The following is a 20,602-nucleotide window of genomic DNA, read 5'->3' on the forward strand; positions in this document are numbered from 1 at the left end:
TGAATCAATTAAAGGAAAGTTTGGAAGAACAGTATATAGTTTACTAACATGCAAAAAGTTCACACTCAAAAAGACTGAAGATAAACTTTTAACATTTTATACGCAGAGCATTTTATGATATTGCAGTTATCAAGTTCAAATTGTGCTATTTTACTGAAGCTTTATATAATGCCAGCAGTTTTACAAAATGACTTGATAGCAACATAAAATACTTATTCATTTTATTTTTTTCTTATATTCCCTCCATCACCAGGTACATGATGCGTCACCGTACCAGGAGGCGTGGTCGCAGTGTTGACTGCTCTGTCCAGACAGACGATGATGAGGACAAAGCTGAGATAGAGCATCCGGTCCGCCGAAGACGCTCCCGTTTCTCAAGGCACTCGGAGTCCAGTGCAGCCAGCAGCAGCACTGCCGCTACAGCCACCTTAGCAACCGATACCAAAACTGACACAACCAAGATGGTTTCTGCCAACATTGCCGTTCAGACAATCAGGGAAATGTCTTGCCAGACGGAAGTGGAGCACCTAGGAAGAGTCTCCCCAGCAATCCATGTGACAGTACCAGACCCTAATAAAGTAGAGATTGTGCACTATATCTCTGGACCAGAGCGAACCCAAAAAGGACAATCTCTAGCTTGTCAGACTGATCCAGAAGCCCAGTCACAGGGAGTTGTAGCTCCACAGCTAAGCGTACCAACCACAGTCAGTCCATATTCATCTTCTGCCAGTACTGGAACACAACAGTCTGCCTCTGACCTTCTAGCCCAGCAGCGTCAGCAGCAGATTGCAGCAAATGCAGCCAAGTTTGAGCGCCGACGCCCTGACCCACTCGACATCAATTATCAGCCTCACAACCATCTCCACAATGAGTCTATCTCCAGCATCATCCGGCAGCAGCACACAGCCCCCAAATCTCCACAAGTCCTCTACTCTCCTGTGTCTCCAGTGTCCCCTCACCGCCTCTTGGAGACTTCTCTGTCAAGTGAGCGACTGAACAAGGCCCACGTCACACCTCAGCAGAAGTCCTACACAGCCGAGTCTCCCCAGCGACACCCCTCTGTGCCCCGACCCATCAAGAGCACTCAGAGGTCAATGTCAGACCCCAAGCCCCTTAGCCCCACCACAGACGAGCATACCAAGGCCAGGCTGTCCCTGTATCAACAGCAAGCACTCCAGAGCCAGGTAAAGCCATTCAAACCATGCTGATGTACTCTAAAAGCCATTTAGAATTATACTGAATGACTTTATTCAGATGGATAGGGTCTAGATAACCTCATATATCACTGGATATTGTTCAAAAGTACAACTTTTACATCCAGAATGATGAATATCAAATGCACTGGTCAGATTTCACACAAAATTGTAGAATATTTTTCCCCACAATTAGTTATAAAGCAAGCAATCTTGTGATATATTCTTTAGGCAATGCTTATAGCTACAGTAGTTAAACAGTAACTTGTTAGATGAACTCTAGCAACAACAACAAAAAAAAAAACAGTTCAAAGATCTTTAAGGTCTTAATGTTTGGTTCCAAATTGCATATCATGATTTTTTTGGATGATTTAAATCCAAATTCTGTACATTTTTGTACAGAATAAAGTTCTGTACAACTTTAAAAAAGTGCCACTGTATTTAACATAATTTGAGAATGTGTTTTGGAGTTGTGATGGCATTGAAGTTTCTCTCCAAAACTTTAGTCGGGTTGAATGTTTTGCCTTTGGCTTCTTTTTATATATCTTACATCTTTCGTGCTACATATTTGAGTTCTGGCTGAAGAGATTAATAAACCACATTTAAACACCAAAATCAAATTACTGACTAAAATAATGGAAAAACGGAATAAAAAAAAAATGTATTGGTAACTTTAAAACTTTTTGAGGGGACAGGTTCACACAGTCATTAATGTTGCTCTCAACAATAGACTCACTTTTATATTGTTCTTTGGAGTCAAAACCTGCCGCGGGCATTAATACTGAATGACCTCTGTGTAACTTGGAAACCATTCCTTTCATTCGATGTTGCCCTGTTTTCATTTTCTGAGTGCTATGAATGTTTCATGTGGATGCTATGATGAGTAAGTCCCTTTGTTACATTATTTTTCAGATGTTGTTATTGTTTTGTAGTTATACGTCGTCTGTTTGAAACGAGTAACATTTCAACAATAACTGGCATGGAAACATGTGATCTATTATTGATCCCTCTTGAGGTTTATTTAAAAGCCTGATAAAGAAAGGGTAACAACTTTCCCACAAACTAACTAAATATGCTCAAACTAGGAAACATCCTTTTTTTCTCTGACTATATTTATAAAGGTACAGACTGTTCTCTGATTTTAGTTTAAATAATGTATATATTATTTAACTGGGGCTTGGAGAGTTCAAAAAAACACTAAGCCGTGACCCATTTAAAACTGTTTCAGTGGCATCAGAAGCTCCCGTGTTTGCAAAGCAGGAACAATAACTCTTCAAAAGGGACATTGCATACTTACCCATATAGTAGGGTAAATGCCTATAACCATCAGTAACCATCTCTGAAGATCAATTAACAACAATAGCAAAGGCAATTAATCAGCATCATGACAAATACTTCTACTACTACTAATAATAATAATGACGATGTTAACACTACTACTACTACTACCACTACTACCACTACTACTACTACTACTAACTCTTTTCCTTCCCACTGTCACCAAGTGCTCGCTCATAAGGGGTCATCTGATGTTGGCTTTATCATTGTGGGGTCTTTACCTTACAGTATAAACTGCTTTGTGGTGACTGTTGCTGTGATTTGGCGCTTTATACATAAAATGTAATTTAATTATTATTAATAATAATAATAATAATGCAGACTGCCTTGAACATGTCTATGAATAAAACAAAAACAAATCCATTATCCAGCTGTTTTCTATTGAATGGTCCCCTTACTTCATCAAGTCAAAGTATGAAATGTTTACTGACTAACCACTGCACCACTGTGCCACACTTTGATACAGTAGTATATTACTACTCTTAAAAAAAGAAAGATTCCCCAAAAGTACCAACAAAAGGTATATTAACAGTCACATTCAATACAAATGCATCCACTAGGCTGAGCAGACTGTGGGCTGTTATGCTTGAGTGCAAAAAGCTAAGAATGCTATATTGTGTGTTTAATTTATTTACAGTTATGTTATGATAGAGCAGCTCAGAACGAGACTGAGACAGCATTTCTTTTCAATTTTAACTTTAATTCTGGTCAAGCTAAACTTTGCCAACATTGGCAGCTGGTGTCAGTGAATGTAACAAAGCCTCTGTGTTAGATCACACAGGTGTGCATGACACAACAAAATTAAAGGTGGACAGATGTTACCTGGCCACCTGCTGGATGTCCTTCCTGAACAAAGCAAAACAAACAATTTTTGTTGCTGTTATTATTGTGTTTTTGTACACATCTGGATATTTAAGTGAATGCATCTGTATCGAATGTGACTGTCAACAAATGTTTGTTTTTGTTTGTTTTTTCATATTAGTAAATATAATGTAAAATCATGAGATGGCGAGGTTGAGAAGAAGTAAGCACCTCACAGCGAGAAGTTAGAGCCCTTTGGTCACTCGGGGTATTTCTGTGTGAAATTTGCTTATCCTACCTGCACCTGTGGGGTGCATCCATTTCATGTTAGTGTTTTGATGTCTTTAAAATAGATGGATGTATAATCCTGATTCCATGGTTGAAAATAGGTTCAATTCAAGTTTTTGCAATACCTTGAAAACAACTTTTCACCTCTCCATTTTCAACCAACGCTCAGCTTTGTTGAAATAACTTAAGTATCCATCCAGTTTTTGCTGGGTGGGTATTTATTATTTGAATGCAGTGATATACGGTTGATGTCAGGAGTTTAAATATACTCATCATGGACATGAATGTTATGGTAGTTTGGGGCTTTTAATGGTTTCTTTGAACTGTTCATTTTTCCAGGGTGGGATGATTGTACAGCACACATTTTTAATGACTTTAAAAAAACAAGAATTGGATGCACAAGTTTGAATTTACTTTCGATTTTCTCTAATCCACACAGGGTCAAACATGCAGGCTAAAATATATGCATTCACCCCCACAAATATTTGGTTAAATGTCCCTCAGCAAGTTGCACTTTGACCTGATCCTTTTAAACTTTTGTTTAAAATGGTTGGTTTTCTTGCACAGACCCGGCTTTCAAGCATAGTCCAAAAGTTTTCAATAGGGACCATAGCTTTGGGAAGGCTATTCCAGAAGCCTAATGTTAGCCTGTTTATCATTCCAAAGCCTGTTTTGATGTGTGTTTGGGATCATTTCATGTACCTGTACTGTTTCCAGTTCATGACAGGCTTGAGCCTTGGTGGTTCCTGGGTTGTTCCTGAGCATCCTAACCAGTTTACTGTCATCTGAGGGTGACAGTTTGCTAAAGGGCTTCGTCCAGACTTTGGCAAAGTGGTGACACATCCAAATAACATGCACCTATGTACAGTTGTTTGAACTGATGATCTTGGAATCTGCAGTTGCTTAGAAATGGCTCCAAGAGATCGTCCCAGCTTGGGTAAATCTACAGTTTTCATTAGATCTTCAGTGAGTTCCTTGGACTTTCCCATTGTTCTGAGTATTGGTCAATCTAGTGAGTGCTGTCAAACTAATCCTTTTTATGCTGGCAAAGAGACACTACCAGTTGTGGTTAATCACAGTCAGTAAGAAGAAGTCAAGTTAAAAGACTCTGTAAGACCTTCAGCACAACTTATTAAAAGATTTAAGTGAGCGTATGTAAATAGGTGATCCTTCATGTTTATAGAAAATACAAAATTAATTCAAACTTACGTACAAATTCTGTACGATCATTTGTTCAAAGAAACCATTAAAATAACAAAGTATCTATTCAAAATCATTCTTTCTACAGCTGTATATACCTATTTTCATTAATACATCCTCACATTGCGGTATAGTATTTTTTCTCCTGATCCCTTGAAATGTATTTTATAGTGTATTTTTTTTCACTGCCTCCATGCTAGGATTGTGAGAATAATAGCTCCCAGAGGGGATATCTATCGCTTCTGCCTACGCACAGACTAATATGAAAAAGAACACACAACACAGCATGATCTGTTTTCAGTCTGAATATATGTTTGGTAGGGAAAAAAAAGGGGAGATACATTATTATACACAGTATAAAAACAAAGATAAACTGAGATTATTTTGATGGTCACATCATTGACTGGTTTTGACAGGGGAGCCCACACGAATTCAGTATTTTATTAGTTCCATACTAGGCAGTCAAATTTATAATAATAATCAAATACCATGAAAATCCTTATTTTTGTTCTGTTTTTTAGTAGGCTTTACAGTGGGAAAATGCCCATATCATTTAGCCAGCCTTTGAATCCAGATATTTCTTCTAGAATATTCATTCAGCTGCTTCATTATAATGTGGTTCAGATACTGTTTTTTTCCCTTCCATGATACATTCTTACTACAAAGCAAGAGTACAGAGTACAAATTTCGGCATGCCAAAACCACATGCAGTGAACACAACCTTAAAATTATTTCCAAGTCTGATCATTACTAATTAATTTTAAAAATTACTCCTTATCCTCCTAATCCTTAAAATAGCAACTCAACAAAACTGCCAAAAAAAGATTTGCTTACATTAGTGGCTATTAGATTAATGTCACAGTTGCCACTCATTTCACTGTTTTTGTACGTCTGCTAACACAAACTCCACTCTTGTTTCCTGTTGTCCTTGTCTCTTTGTCTGTGTTTCCTTTGTCTTCCTTGTATGGCCCTGTTGTTGCGTCCTTTCCTCGTTTCTTCTGTTCTTTGACCTTTTTTTCTCTTTTTGAGTTTTTCTTCCTCCTTTCCTCCCGTTCTACTCATATTTTTTGCACATCTGCCCCTTCAACTTTCTCCCCGTTGTTAAAACTTTACATGACTTTCCCTCTACGCTTTTATTTTCTTTTTCACCAATTTTTTTATTTAAATTTCTCTCTCACCTTATTTGTTCCCTGCATCGCTTTTTTCCTCTCATTCCTCTGTGTTCTTCAATCCTTCACCTGTTTTTTTTTTTTCTGTTTCCACCATTTTTTTTTATTTTATGAACCCTGTTTGTCTCACATTCTCATTTGAATGCCACAAATGCCCCCACCCCTGCATGCGCCCCCCACAAACACATATCTTTCCCATTTCTCCATTTCCCATTCTACTTAACTCCCTTACCACTGTATCACACTGATCTCTTCATTCCCCACATCTGTTTTATGTCACCAATCCCTCTCCATGTTTTTTCCCCTTCCCATATTCTCCATCCCTTCTTCCCTCCCTTCCCTCTCTTTCTCTCTCTCTTGCTCTCTCTCTCCAGCTGGCAGCCCTACAGCAGAGCTCACTGCTCCGCAAGGTCAAGCGAACCCTGCCCAGCCCTCCTCCAGATGAGACTGCTACATCAGCTCACCTGCCCATGATGACACCAGCCCTCCAACAGGTCTACCTGCCCGCCGTGCCCAGCCTCAAGCCCAGCTCCAGGTCTGGCCTGGCTGCTAAAGCCAGCCTCCTCAAAGACCTCACCCACGAGCTCAAGGCTGTGGAGCAAGAGTCGACTAAGTTGAGAAAGCAGCAAGCTGAACTGGAGGAAGAAGAGAAAGAAATTGATGCTAAGCTGAGATACCTTGAGCTGGGGATCCACCAAAGGAAAGAGACACTGGTCAAGGAGAGGGAGAGAAGGGATATTGCCTACCTGAGGTGTATGGGGGACACCAGGGACTATATGTCTGATAGTGAGTTGAATAACCTACGTTTAGCAGCTGCAGCTGCGTCACATGAGAGTAATGGGCTACTAACAACTAGACCAAGCACTGCCCCTCTCAGCCAGTTCACCAGTGACCTCAACACAGCAGCCCAATACCCACCCACTTCATCCTTCCTCTCTTGCCAGTACCCCCAAAGCCAACCAGCACCTCCATCTCAACAACCAAGTGTGCCATACCAGTCTTCAACATTCAACCAGCCTCCCTACCCAACAGTGTCACAGTCACAGGCACTGCCACAACCCACGCCCCTTCAAAGCCATGTTCCCCCTCCTGGACCTACCTATCAGCCTCAATCCTCATATCCTTCTCACACCTATCCCCAAACTCAGCCCCCATACCCCCAGACAGACATGGGGTTACCAGCTGCACCTCAGCCTCAGCCTCAGCCAGGGCATACAGGTTTTGGGCCAGCACCACCTGGTCAGCCACCATACCCCACCCACAGCTCACCGTATCCCAGCGCTGTATCCTCCTACCCCAGCCAGACCACACCCTACCCTGGGCAGCCACAAGCTGATATCCTCACAGTTCATCCAGGAAGACCTAGGCAAACTTCGCTGGCCGATCTAGAGCACAAGATGCCCACCAACTATGAGACTATTAGCAACCCCACTGTTGTGGTTACCACCACGGCTCAGGATGCTACCTATTCTAGTGCAGCCCCATCCTATGGTCAGTACACTGGAGCAACAACCATGGCAAGCTCGTATGGGCCCTATGGGTCAGCTCCAGTGTCCAGTAGCTACGGTGGGTACTCAACAATGCCCCCCAGTACATATGGCCAGTATACTTCCACCACAGCTAGTTCATATGGCCAGTACACCACAACTACTGCTAGTTCTTATGGCTACACCACCACCACAGCCAGCTCGTATGGACAATATACTTCCACTGTTTCCAATGCCTATGGGCACTCAGTAGACAGTCCTTCCACCTACAGCACAGCAGATGGGATGTACGGGGCTCCTGGTTTAGAGCAAAACATTCCGAGGAACTACATGATGATAGATGATGTTAGCGAGCTGACGGCAAAAGATGGGCTGGGCACGATGACAGGGGACATGATGCATCATGGCAGCAGTGGGCGTTACCCGGGCGACATCCACAGCCACAGCAGCACCGCTGGCACGACGCGTGGGGGAACTGGCAGCTCCCCTTATGGCAGGGCACCCGAGGAGGAAGCAGCGATGCAGGAAGAGCTGTACGACCACCATGGCAGGGGTAAGAGCAGCTACAGGCACGGACCTCTAGGGGGCAGCAGCAGCAGCGCTAGCATGGGTGGGGGATCCCCCTATTTCTATGACTACGACTACAAACATGGCAGCATCCGCTCTGGGGTACAGAAACCTTCACCGTCCTCCAGAACCCTTCTGGCTCCTGCTGTCATGTCGTCAAAGCGCAGCAAGCACAGGAAGCTGGGGATTATGGAGCAAAAAATCTCCAAGTTTTCCCCGATTGAGGAGGCACGGGATGTGGAGGCAGACCTGGCCTCCTATTCCTCAGTGACAGGTGCGGCTTACCCCTCCTCTCACATTCGAGGACGCCAGCTGATCGAGGATTATGGCTTTAAGAGGAGTGCTTATGAGAGTGGCAGTGGCACCACTCATGGTAGTCGACACTATGGTATGATGGTGGATGAGGACGATCGGATTTACTACACCTCCACTGGCCGCTCCCGTTCCACTGGCTACGGCATGGACAAGATCTCAGCCAGGGACTACCCTGGGTATCGCAGCCGATCCTATGAGAGGGACGACCGCTCCTATCGATCTGGCTACAGGGGGCGCCATCCAACCCGACAGTACTCTGAAGAGGAGAGTCCCCTGAGTCCTTTGGGGAGATTCATGGGTTCTGGGCGATCGTCAAGTTTAGGTCCTGACCCATATGACAGTCGCAACAGTAGATATAAATACTATTATGGCCATTATGGTTCCAGTCACTCGCTGCCAGATGTTCAAGACCACATAAGGGACCTTCCCCGGACACACGTCTACAAATCGGATGATACATACTTTATAGACGATTATCATTGCGCTGTGTCAGACAGCGAAGGTAATTGTGGGAGATGAAATCCCACACAGTCTCACTACCTTCTACTGCTCCCACCGTTTATCTAAACGTCCCCCACCCACCCAAAAGCTAGGCTTAGCAAAGAGAAAGAAAGAAAAAGAGAGACAGATATAGCTGTTGCATGCTGATGTTTTCTTCTTCCTGAGAGTCACTTGGAGCTCTCGTATCAGTGGACTACTGTCTGTCTGTCTGCCTGCCTATCCGTCCTTCCGCCTGTCCTTCCAGTCGTCTGTCTGTTCAAAACTCGCATGGTTCTTCGGCGTGGTCGTTTTCGTCATTCGCTACACTCTGATTCACTTGAAAGGTCTTTGCACGACACAAATGCATTGTTTTTCCTTTACAGGTTTTTAACTTTACTTGTGTTTTTACATGTGTTTTGATTCACACTGCAAAACAGTCCCCCACAATCAGTTTTATAGTTTTCCTTCAAAGAGGGCTGATATTATTGGCTTATTTTAGCAATTAAATCATACTCATAGAATCAGCTATTTAAAAGGAGGATGACAAGGCAAAACAGTGACGTAGTGTGTTTGTGCAGCATAAATGTCCTCCTCTGTCACTGGCTTTTAATTTGAAATGAATGCAAAAACAATAGCCAAAGCAGACAGTTTTGCAGTGTTTGTTTTATTCTAGTAAAATCGTCTTGTATGTGTGAAGTTTACACGTCAAGTGTTAAGTGCATGGATGTAAAACTTTTGTTTTTATTTTTCTGCCCTTCTTTCTGTGTCTACCCCTACCTACTCTTTTCTTTTGCATGCGGTTGGTCTTCTTCCTGCCTTCTTCCTTCTTTCAGCCTGCATGCCGCTGTCTCCAAACGACATGGAGATTGACTGTGATCTGCTCTCGGTTTCCAAAGCCTACCATCTGGGCCAAGAAGAAACTGACTGGTTTGAGAAGCCACGCTCCAGTTCTCGCCACTACGGTAGCAGCCACTCTGGGAGGAGCCGGCACAGTGTCAAACACACCTACCATGATTACGATGAGCCTCCTGAGGAGGACCTGTGGCCCCAGGATGAGTATGGCCACGGAGGGCGACACTCATCATCTCGTGACCACAGACACCATGGCAGTTCTAGCCGCCATTCCTCCTCCTCACGTCATTCAGATGAGCCTAGATCCTCAAGATCATCTAAGGGGCACCCCAAGGACCCATCTATGCGCCATGATCCTTCAGGAAGAGCTTCATCTTCAGGCAGGCGTGTTGACTCAAGATCTGGTGGGTACCACTCTTCAGACTACTCCCGCGACTCATCTGGGCATCATCATGGCCAGCGCTCCTCCAGACAGGGGGACCCACACAGGACTTCACGTAGCAAGTCCCAGGGTCCAGTGGACATGCAGGGCCAGCCACCAGGTACATACAGTCCACCATTACCACTGATGTTAAATCTCTTATGAACACATTATCTCAAATGTGATTTAAGAGCGTAATGTTTGTACTGCGTACAGATTTATTACAATGAATTCAAAAGCCTTTGTCTTCCATCGTAGATCACTGTACAGAATAGACTTTATCTAACTAATTACTTATATGATAATTGGGATGACTGTTCAAGGGTTAGGGTTAGGGACTGACTGACCTTCACTTCTTACAGTAATGATGGACTGTCATTTTTCTTTACTTAGTTGAGTAGTTCTTGTCATGTACCACTGTGGCAGGCAGGATGAGGACCCCAGAGCGGGACACCCAAGGCAAAAGGCTTAATTTGAATTCAGCTTTATTTATGGAGTTGAACACAGAAGGGCTGGACGGGAGCCTGCAGCACCAACATTAACCCACTTAACTTGACTTGGATGGACGTGACTTAACTTTACATAATCATAAATCTAGAACCAGGAGCAAGCAGCAGGAACCTTAACGACGAGGATGCGACAACAAGCAGGGGAAACACAGGACTTAAATACAAAAGGGGGCTGATGAGGGAAGTGGACACATCTGGGAACACAGGTGAACCAAATTTCACTGACAAGACAAGGGGAAGCAAACTGAACACAACACACAGATACAACATGACTGTCAAAATAAAACAGGAAACAACTAGACGGTGACAGGAACGCGGACTAAGACTGAGACACAAGAACTTGACATGAGGACAGAGGGTAACCATAAAGCACAGAGGCAAGACTGTCACAATAAAACGGGAACAACAGGAAACAATGACCAGGCTAAACTCAAAACTAAAACAAACTGAGAATGTAAATGATAAGAAAACTAATAAAATAATCAGAGAAATAAAACTTAACCTAAGGACACAAGACCACCGGCCCAGGATCATGACAGTTTTTGCCATAATACAGATTAGAACATTACTCCAATAGGGCTATTCACTGTGTACCATCTCTACCTCTTCACAACACAACTGATGGTCTCAAACACATTAAGACAGTAAGAAATTCAAGAAATGAACTCTTGACGAGGCACAGCTTTTAACTGAAAGTCATTCCAAGTGACTACCTCATAAAGCTGCCTGAGAAAATGCCAAAGCTGTCATCTAAGCAAGAGGTACCTACTGTGAAGACTCTAAAATATAAAACATATTCGGGTTTGTTCAACACTTTTTTTGTTTACTAAAGAATTTCATATGTATTTCTTCATAGTTTGGATGACTTTAATATTAATCTACATGCAGACAATTTTTAAATAATGAAAAACCACTGAATAGGCAGGTCTGTCCAAACCTTTGCCTGGTACTGTACTTGTATCCCTAACTAATGAAAGTAGTTTCTTGTTTTTAAGTTTCTGATCTAATAATTCTGATCAGTGAGCTTAATCTTAGTACTGAACATATCATTGTGTCAGGCAGTGGAGTTATTACTTGGATGATCCCTGTTAATTTTTAAATTATTTAAGTCTGAGGCAGAAATATTTAATAACCCCTGTTGTTCACACTGAGTTTGATGCTTTTTGTATTCCCTCGGGGATCAACAGTTTTTAATTAACTGCACAATATCAAGCAAAGGTTTTCCAAGAAATGTTTTATCTGAAAGCAGCACCCTGACTGTTTTCTTAACAGTGCAGTCATTAAATCACTGGTTTCATCTATGCTCACAACATTGTTGTATGCCATCATCTCACTCCTGCATTTCCTGTCAAGAATGCAGTTCTTTTATCAGTAAATTATAGTTTTGCGTTTATAAAAGCAGAACTTTAACTGAGGTAAATGGTGGCATAAATCATCTAACTCTCTGACTTGCATAACTGACTGGGAAATGTGTGCACAAGACAAGAAACAGATGATGCAAAGGTCACAGATGCTTTTCAGCTGTCAATCATTCATTCAATTTTGACACCAGTTAAAGGCCTTCAGGCAGTAGCTGCGGAAAACGTCAGTGCTGAATTAATGTCATGTACTTTTTTTTTTTTTTGGCAAGATGAGTCTATTTTCAAGAAACTTTCAAGAAATAAGCACAAACTGTTGATAAAAAAAAAAACACCCTTATTTTCTCTATTCAGGTTCCTCAAGGTCTGGCAGTGGATCTGCCAGGGCTCAGGGCTCTGCTGGTGGGCCTACGGGATCAGGACGGCAAGGTGGTCCAGGTTCCCAGACAGATGGGGCTCCAGGACAGAGGGCCCAGCTCCAACAGCAAGCCCAGACATCAGCAACCAGACCGGGGCAGCCTGGTGCCACGACGACAACCGGCTCTCAGCAGCAGCCCCAAGCTCAAGGACAAGGCATGGGAATGGGAATGGGAATGGGAATGGGAGTGGGAATGGGAATGGGAATGGGACAGGGCCAGGCCAAACCAGGGCAGTTGGGACCAGCAGGTGGACCCATGGGCCAGGCCAGGCAGACAGGTCCACCAGGAACCACAACATCCACCATTGTGAGTACAGAGGGGGAAAACAAGGCTCTTCTAAGAAATAGAAATATTTGTAACAGGATTTAATTTGTTTTCTATTCTGCATGATATAAAATTTTTTAAAAAGGCATCTTTTCAGTACACTTAAAATGCTTAAAATCACATCTGTAATTGACATTTAGAAAGAAAAGAAGCATGGTACAATGCTTGCTCTGGTCTTGTTGCTGTCTTGCACAATTAGTTTTGTGTTATGTAGACGTTACTTTCTAATGCTGCCATAAAAATGATGTTTTTGGTTCCCTGAAGTCGCATTAGAAGTATTTCATTACCACTAAAACTTTTTTTTCAAATTTTGCCATCCTAATGTACAGTAACACTCCATTTTCTTATAGTGCTTCAATCCTTTAACTTATAAACCTTTTCCCAGTTTACAGGCTGTCTCCACATTCCTCCTTTGCACTCCTCCATCCTCCCGTGTCCCTCTGTGGCCCCTGAGATAAGAGCCGATCTTCCTCCCAGTTCAGATAGTATATTGAATTTCTGCCTTGCCTCTGTTGGCAAGTATCATCTAACATTGTGATTAGCACAGAGGCAGGTGATAACTCAGTGCAGCTGATTCATTGTCTGCTAAATGCTCAAGAAATGTTCGCTCATAAAGTCTCTTTACAAAAATCTGTTCTCACTCTGCATTTCCTCCACAATCAGAAATCCATATCAATCTATTTTTTAGAGCTAGAGCATAAAAATCTCACTCTGACATTTAACCCAAAACCTGAGATAGCTCAGCGATTCTCTTCATTCAGTCTTCAGTAAAAATATGAATGAGTTTCAAGCTCACAAAGCCACTGTCACCATGCCGGTTATTACTAACACAGAATCATTCATAATGTGCTTTCATCGCTGAATGGTGTTCATGATTTTCATTTTGGTGCATTAGTATGAAGCCAGCAGGAAAGAGAAAAGTGAAGTTGTTCATAAAATCTGATATAAAATGATGCAGGAATGGCTGCTGGAAATCATTCTGAAAGCTCTGACAGGAAACCAGAAACAAAACATAAAATTTGCCTTATGATTATTATTCAGTGTGTGAACTCATTCACTTGTGCTCTTATGTTAGGTCCATTATATGATTAAAAAGCATTGATTGAGTGGCTGTAAATAATGAAATTCTGTATGCAGCATTGTACACTATAATGCAGCACCTATGCAGCAGCTGAAAGAGTCAAAGGGAATTGACTCACGCACACAAAGTTTACAGAAAGCAGAGGAGTCAGTGTATCATAAAAGATAAAAAGTGACAGGGATCCAAACAGAGCAAACACTGGTTCGTATTTCCTGTGTTCAGATAATCCAAGCTGTTACTGTGATGGATATCAGAAATGGTCTGGTCTGCATCTTTCCTGAGGCTATTGTCTATTTAGTCCTCAGATGGAGAATGCAGAGCAGTGGGGTGTCAGGGTGGGGTTTGAGAGAGGGAGACACAACAACACCGAAACTTTCAAACTGCTCACAGTGAAACGGCAGCTAGCACCTTTAAATAAATCAGCTGAGCCTTTCAGCCCAAGGGAATACATGTATTAAATATAGATTTGAGTGACAGCGAGCTCAGAACTCAAGACCAAAAAAAAAATAAGGAATGAATGAATGGAAGCATTTTTCTTTAATAAATGTAACCTGTCCTAGTAATCAAAATAATCTTTTCATAGAGTCTTTCCAGAGAGTTCAAAAGCATCAAATATAGAAGGGTGACAAATTAAAGGAAAGACTCCAATGCTTGACCCCAATTTGATCACTGGCTCTATTCTGTCTCGAGGATTTTGTAGCTATGGCTTGAGTCCATTTGCCCATTTAGGAAAAAAAGGTCACTGCAAATCAGTAGGGGAAAAAAATGGTGTTCTTTTTCCCCAGCAGTGCTACAGAGACTTTAACAATCAATGCCAAGGTGCATTAAGCCTGCTATTTTCTTCCTTTTTTTTCTGAATGAACCTCTGAACAGAAGAGATCTCATCTTTTTCAAGAGAAAACCCTCAGACTGACACTTGACAATGTTGAAAGTCGTCATTCAGTCAGTCAGTCATCATTCAGTGAGCTGTCACAGTACAACACAATAAGGGAGCAGCTTTCTCTCCAATCTTGTTTCCTTCTCTCTGTCTTATCTATCACTTTTGCTGTCGTCTTCTCTTTTTAACTCATGCAGTCTCACTCTTTCATTCAGGTTTTGTTTAAGTAAACAGCCAAATTCCACATTTCCCAAATTCCTGTCTGTCACAGCGCCGTTACTACGTGACAGTTATTGCTCTCCGACTGTCTTTTGTTTCCAACCATTTTGCTTTGAAAAGAAGGTAAACGTCAGATGTTTGTGTTTCTAAATGATCAGCATCGACTCTCTCTCTCTCTCTCTCTCTCTCTCTCTCTCTCTCTCACTCTCTCTCTCTCTCTCTCTCTCTCTCTCTCTCTCTCTCTCCAGCCCAAGATCGACACACCTCCGGCAACAGCTATTGGAGCAAAAGCAGCACCTGTTCTGGCCTCAAAGACTGCCCAGCCCCCACTCACAGGCATAGGTACTGTATACTCATCACACACATACACACACACAGACTCCTACCCCTTCCACGACTTGCCATCTGCTTCCCACTATGTCTGAATTATGTAAACGCTGCGCACTCTTTCATCTAATCTGAGATTAATCTGCAGATAATCCCACAGTGGAAAAACACACAAGAGGGCTTTCACTTCATGGCAGTAATTCCTCTTGAATATGCCAAGTCATGACATAATGTGTTAGTTAGGTAATTTGGTATGAAGCTATTCAGTTACTTTCTTAAGCAGGCAGGCAATCAGCCAACCTACTTCTGTGAAATTATGCAGAATACGATTCACATTTTATCCACTGCCGAGATTCACTGCTGATGCAGTTAGTAGTGGTTCTGTTATGTAATGTGTCAAGTATTCACGTTACCAGCAAATATCTAATGCTTTCTCTCACTGCTATCTAACACTTTCTGTAACTTTCTATTAAGATGAATCAATACTGAATCATTAGTCTGAGGTTGCCACTTTATACTACTCCTAAAACATAGTTTCAGAAAGTTTTTTTTTCTTCTCTCTTTGCTGAAGAGAGGACGGCTCTAAAGGCAGAGCAGATAAACCAGATTGTTTCAGACAGTGGATGAATAGAGCGACTCCACAGAGGCCCAGTGAAAGATTTTTAAAAAAGGATGATTTTTAACTGCCAGTCATGTAACACCAATTGCTTGACTTTAAATGCAAGAAGTGGGCATTTAAAATTTTTAGAACACTTCAAAACAGTATAATGCAGTGGTGATGGACAAGTTAACAGATGAGGTTATGCAGGACTATCATGTTTGCAGATGACATTGGGATCTGTAGTGAGAGTAGGGAGCAGGTTGAGGAGAGCCCGGAGAAGTGGCTGTAGGGAATTGAAAGTCAGTAGCAGCAAGACAGACTACGTGTGTGTGAATGAGAGGCAGACAGGTGAAAAAGTGCAGATGTAATGAGTAGAGGCAGTGAAGGTGGATGAGTTTAAATACCTGGGGTCAACCAACCAAATTAAGGGACAGTGCACAAGAGAGGTGAAGCAGAGGGTGCAGGCAGGGTGGAGTGGGTGGGGACGAGTAACAAGAGTGAAAAGGAAGGTTTACAATATGGTAGTTAGACCTGCTGTGATGTATGGTTTGGAGACCGTGACACTGACAAAAAGACAGGAGGCTGAGCTGGAGGTGGAGGAGTTGAAGCTATTAAGATTTACAAGTGACCAGCTGGGACAGGATTGGAAATGAGTACATCAGAGGGGCAGCTCAGGTTGAAGAGTTTGGACACAAAGTTAGAGAGGCAAGGCTGAGAAGGTTTGGACATGTGCAGAGGAGGGATAGTGGGTATACTGGACAGTGAAGAGGAAAAGAAGAAGACCACAGAGAAGATTCATGGAAGTAGTGATGGAGGACATGCACTGGGTTGGTGTGACAGAGGAGGATGGTAGGGACAGGGTGAAATGGAGGTAGAGAATCCCTAAAGAGAGCACGAAGACGAAGACGGAGAATTAAAAACACTGTAATCCAGGTTGTCCTGCATTAGTGCTGTTTTCAGGGACTGGGTTACACAGTTAAGAACATCAAAGGCTAATTTGTTGGTAAGATCCAGCTGAACAGGATGAAGAAAATTTTTATTAAGGCAGGATATCAGCAAACAGGAAGCCTACATATGTCTATCCAAGGGGACCCAATGACCTAAAAAGGCTGCAGGCAACCAAATAAATCAGCAGACTTAAAGGGCAGAAAAAACTGAAGAGCGATGCATTAATTCTACTGCCCTAATTTTCAAAGCTCAGTGAACAGATACACAACAACACCGGACACCAGATGCCATCATGAAATTTATATAAACCAGCAGGTGCCACCTAATATTACACCTGTACAAATGCAGAATATAAATTCCTCTTCTGCTCAGAATCGTCTTCTGTATTTTTCCTCCCTCCCACATCCCATCATCCTCTCCCTCTCATCCACTCTCTGCATTTCTGTCCAGGCTCCAAAGCTGCTCCTAGACCCGGTGGTATTGGCAGTGCTGCGGCAGGTCAGCCGGGCATGGAAGGAGACAGCATGTTGTCCAAGATCCTGCCTGGAGGAGCAGCTGAACAGGCTGGCAAACTGGGAGAAGGTACCACGAATGAATCAGCAGAAAACAGACTAAACACATTAAAAAAATCAAACTGGCTGTAATCTAATGAACCAATTCTGATAAAAAGGATAAGAAATGATAAATAATTGCTAAAAGAAAGATACTTTTCTAACTGAATTTGACTTTATTAATAACCCATAGATAAATAAAAGAGGGCTCTATTTGAAGAGACAAACTGGAATTTTCAACTTTAGCTCGACAGCTAGCTTTTGAACTACAAAGCACAGAAAATGACATACATGATACACATCTGATATACAGTAGTAATGAATTCATTGCTGAGTCAGTGACAGCTGCTGCTGAATAGGGGGCATGCATGTGCTGTCCAAACCTAATAGGTGGTACTGTAGCTGTATAGATGAGGGATTTCCAATTTACTAATAAATCCAGTTCTGCAACATTCATCTAACCTCTTGCTCTTGTCCACTTTTCTCCAGCTATCTCTGGTTTTGGCAAGAAGTTCACCTCTTTCTTCTGAGGTGCTAAGATTGAGGTATTTCTCTTCTTCTTCTTCTTGCTGCTATTCATTCCAAGATGCTATGGACAAAGTCAGACCTGCATAAAATACAGAAGATAATGGATAAAAGATAAAAACACACTAAGAAAGAAAGAAAGCAGGTTAAAAATAGAATTTCTCTCTCACTTACTGTTCTGTCTCTACTTGAGTTGAACACTGTTCGTTTTATGAAAACCACATACAGACAAAAGCACTTTTCTTCCTTGTCATAGTACAACGTAATCAGACGGCAGTAGTATTTTTGGTCAGCGATTCATGTACAAGGACCTGGAAACATTTCGTCCTCTCTTCAGTGAACGAGCGCATCTCAAACATTCGGTATAAAAATAAATCTGTGAGATGCTGCTAGTTCAAAGTCTGGTGGGATTCTGACAGATATCTAGAGCGTGTTATGTGTTGACTCTTGTAGGCAGGAGGGAGTGGGTGGCTTAAAGTGGTTTTACTCAGAACGGGCAGTGTGTTCATGAAGCAGTGGGTGAGCATTGTGTCTGTGTCTGAGTGCCATTGTGTTAGTGTTAGTTTATATTCGGTCCTCTCACTGCTCTGTGTGAGCAGGGGGAGAATTTAACAGTGACAATGACAACTAATTGCTACTATGACACACGGTTTGTATCACGCAGGCTGTTTGTGTACACAGTAGGTCATCAGCTACATGTACACACAGTCTACAAACTACCACCACTGGAGATGTAGACTTGAGGTGATTGATTTGGAATTAGCTACTGTGGCATTTTATTTTATTTTATCTTATTTTATTTTATTTATTAATTATTTCCTATCAACTTGAGACATAAAAGCAAAAACACAATGATAAATAAATAAGACAGTGATGAGCAGGTTTTGCAGATACCTTTAATTTTAATTACTGGGCCTTTGCACAGAAAAAGGATTAAAAAAGGATTAATGTGCTGCAGACAGGAGTGCTTAATTTGACCTGCTGAATAATTTGTAAATGAATGCACTGCTTTCTGCACCACTACTGCTTGGATATGCTGACTTTTCTAACAGGATATTCGTGCATCTGCAGGACTATTAAAACAGCCATGAGGCCTCGTACCAGAAAAACCTGTGAAGTTCCCCCTGCTTTTGTTTTACTAAAAAAGAGAGAGAAAGGAGAGAGAGAGAGAGAGCGGGGAACAGAGAGGAGAGCTGAGCAAACTGGTGAGTGCTTAATATTCGAGGTCGTTTAACCTCCAAACACTTTCAGACTTTTATCTTTCACCCCACTAACAAGCTTAAATTGTGGAAGGCCAACAGTCTGCAGCTTTTCCTTCACCGGCTGTTTTTACTAATGAACTCATCATCAGCCTGGAGGCCTAATTAGGAAAATCAGCTGCTGCATTGGTTGGACTTCAGTTGCAGCAGAACGTGGTTCAATATCATGCTTAAGTCATATGTGAGTTGGTCATGTTGGGCTAAAAATTAAGCATGCATCCACTCTCAAAACTGTATGCATTCAATTTCAGTTCACTTACCTCAAACAATGGTGCAAGCTGGCCTTAGCGTGCATGTTTCTTTGGTTTTTGAGCTCTCCATTACTGTTTAACTCTTATTTATTGGTTTCAGACGGTATAATCTTTCAAAATCCAAAGCTAACGGTGCCTCCTTAATGTAAATGAAAGCATCTTCAATTTTATTAAGTTAAAAAAAATAAAGACATGTACAGTAAAGTCAACAAAAATAAGCTGGAATATAACATCAATACACAGTCTGCCAAAGATCATATCCACATATCTATTCATTTAGTGTTACCATCGTTTCCAGGGGCACAAAGTCATGTTAGTGGGGTTTCTGATAGTTATGTGCTTCAGTGGTCACTCCTTGATTTATTCTAGACTCAAGTACAAACCCCTGATAAACACAAAATTTTTCTTTATGTCTCCTGAATGTAGACCAGGTGTGTCAATCTCATCTTAGTTTATGGGTCACATACATGGACTGGATCAGTAAAAGCACTGCATAAAAAAACAGCCCTACAAAATTTCCCCCTTTTTAGTGTAAAGAAGTAAATTTATAAAGTATTCAGCTGGACCAGAGCCAGGATTTTAACAAAGCTGAAACCATAAACCGAAGAAATCCTTCAGCACACCCTTAAAAAACTTGCTGGGTGACAAAAGGTATTATTTCTTGTTAAATTATTGTTCTCATTTTTATTTCTCATTTAATGAGTGATCCATTTATAAAACTGGTGATGAACAGTCTGAGAAGTCTTCTGCTTCCCTGTGCAGCGAGTCATTGCATGTCGTTTACAGTGGAAAAGGCACAAAACATTCACATGTAAAGTTTTTGGAACTAAACAACAGTGTTTTACATCTTTATTATTTAAACAACTCGAGATCTTAGAATACTTTTCAGTTTCTATCCAGTTTCACTCCCTTTAGTATGCTGGCATCACAACAAATGGAATAACAATGGATTTTCCTGAAAACCTGGAGTAGTTAAAGACTTTGCAAAGCCACCAAATGGGACGAATTGTGTCCATAGGCAGTGACATTTGCACTGGCAGCATCTTATTTTCTCTACAAATCATATAAAGCTTTGCCCGACACTGCCAAATATAAATACACCCTCAGTGTACCCTCAGCTATTTTGGTCCAGTGTGCTCATCAAACTTTCCGCTTCATTCTCACCAATCAAACAAAATCAGGAAGGGACATGCCTTATGATATATGATGTAGGTTGGCTGCAAATATAGATGGAGGAGAAAC

At 41.8% G+C, this 20,602-nt stretch overlaps 1 protein-coding gene across 1 annotated transcript in view; it reads left to right on the forward strand.

Moving 5' to 3' along the window:
• bsna (bassoon presynaptic cytomatrix protein a) overlaps positions 1-20,602 on the forward strand; it is a 115,705-nt gene that overhangs the window by 87,204 nt on the left and 7,899 nt on the right. Inside the window, exons 7-14 of the mRNA XM_030733218.1 lie at positions 254-1,184; positions 6,364-8,029; positions 9,735-10,232; positions 12,333-12,703; positions 15,147-15,240; positions 17,225-17,356; positions 17,815-17,870; positions 18,922-19,055. Of these exons, the coding sequence (XP_030589078.1) occupies positions 254-1,184; positions 6,364-8,029; positions 9,735-10,232; positions 12,333-12,703; positions 15,147-15,240; positions 17,225-17,356; positions 17,815-17,855 (3,733 nt within the window). The 3' untranslated portion in view covers positions 17,856-17,870; positions 18,922-19,055. The remainder of the gene's footprint in view (positions 1-253; positions 1,185-6,363; positions 8,030-9,734; positions 10,233-12,332; positions 12,704-15,146; positions 15,241-17,224; positions 17,357-17,814; positions 17,871-18,921; positions 19,056-20,602) is intronic.

This window comes from Archocentrus centrarchus, chromosome 7, assembly GCF_007364275.1.
Source record: "Archocentrus centrarchus isolate MPI-CPG fArcCen1 chromosome 7, fArcCen1, whole genome shotgun sequence".
NCBI lineage: Eukaryota > Metazoa > Chordata > Actinopteri > Cichliformes > Cichlidae > Archocentrus > Archocentrus centrarchus.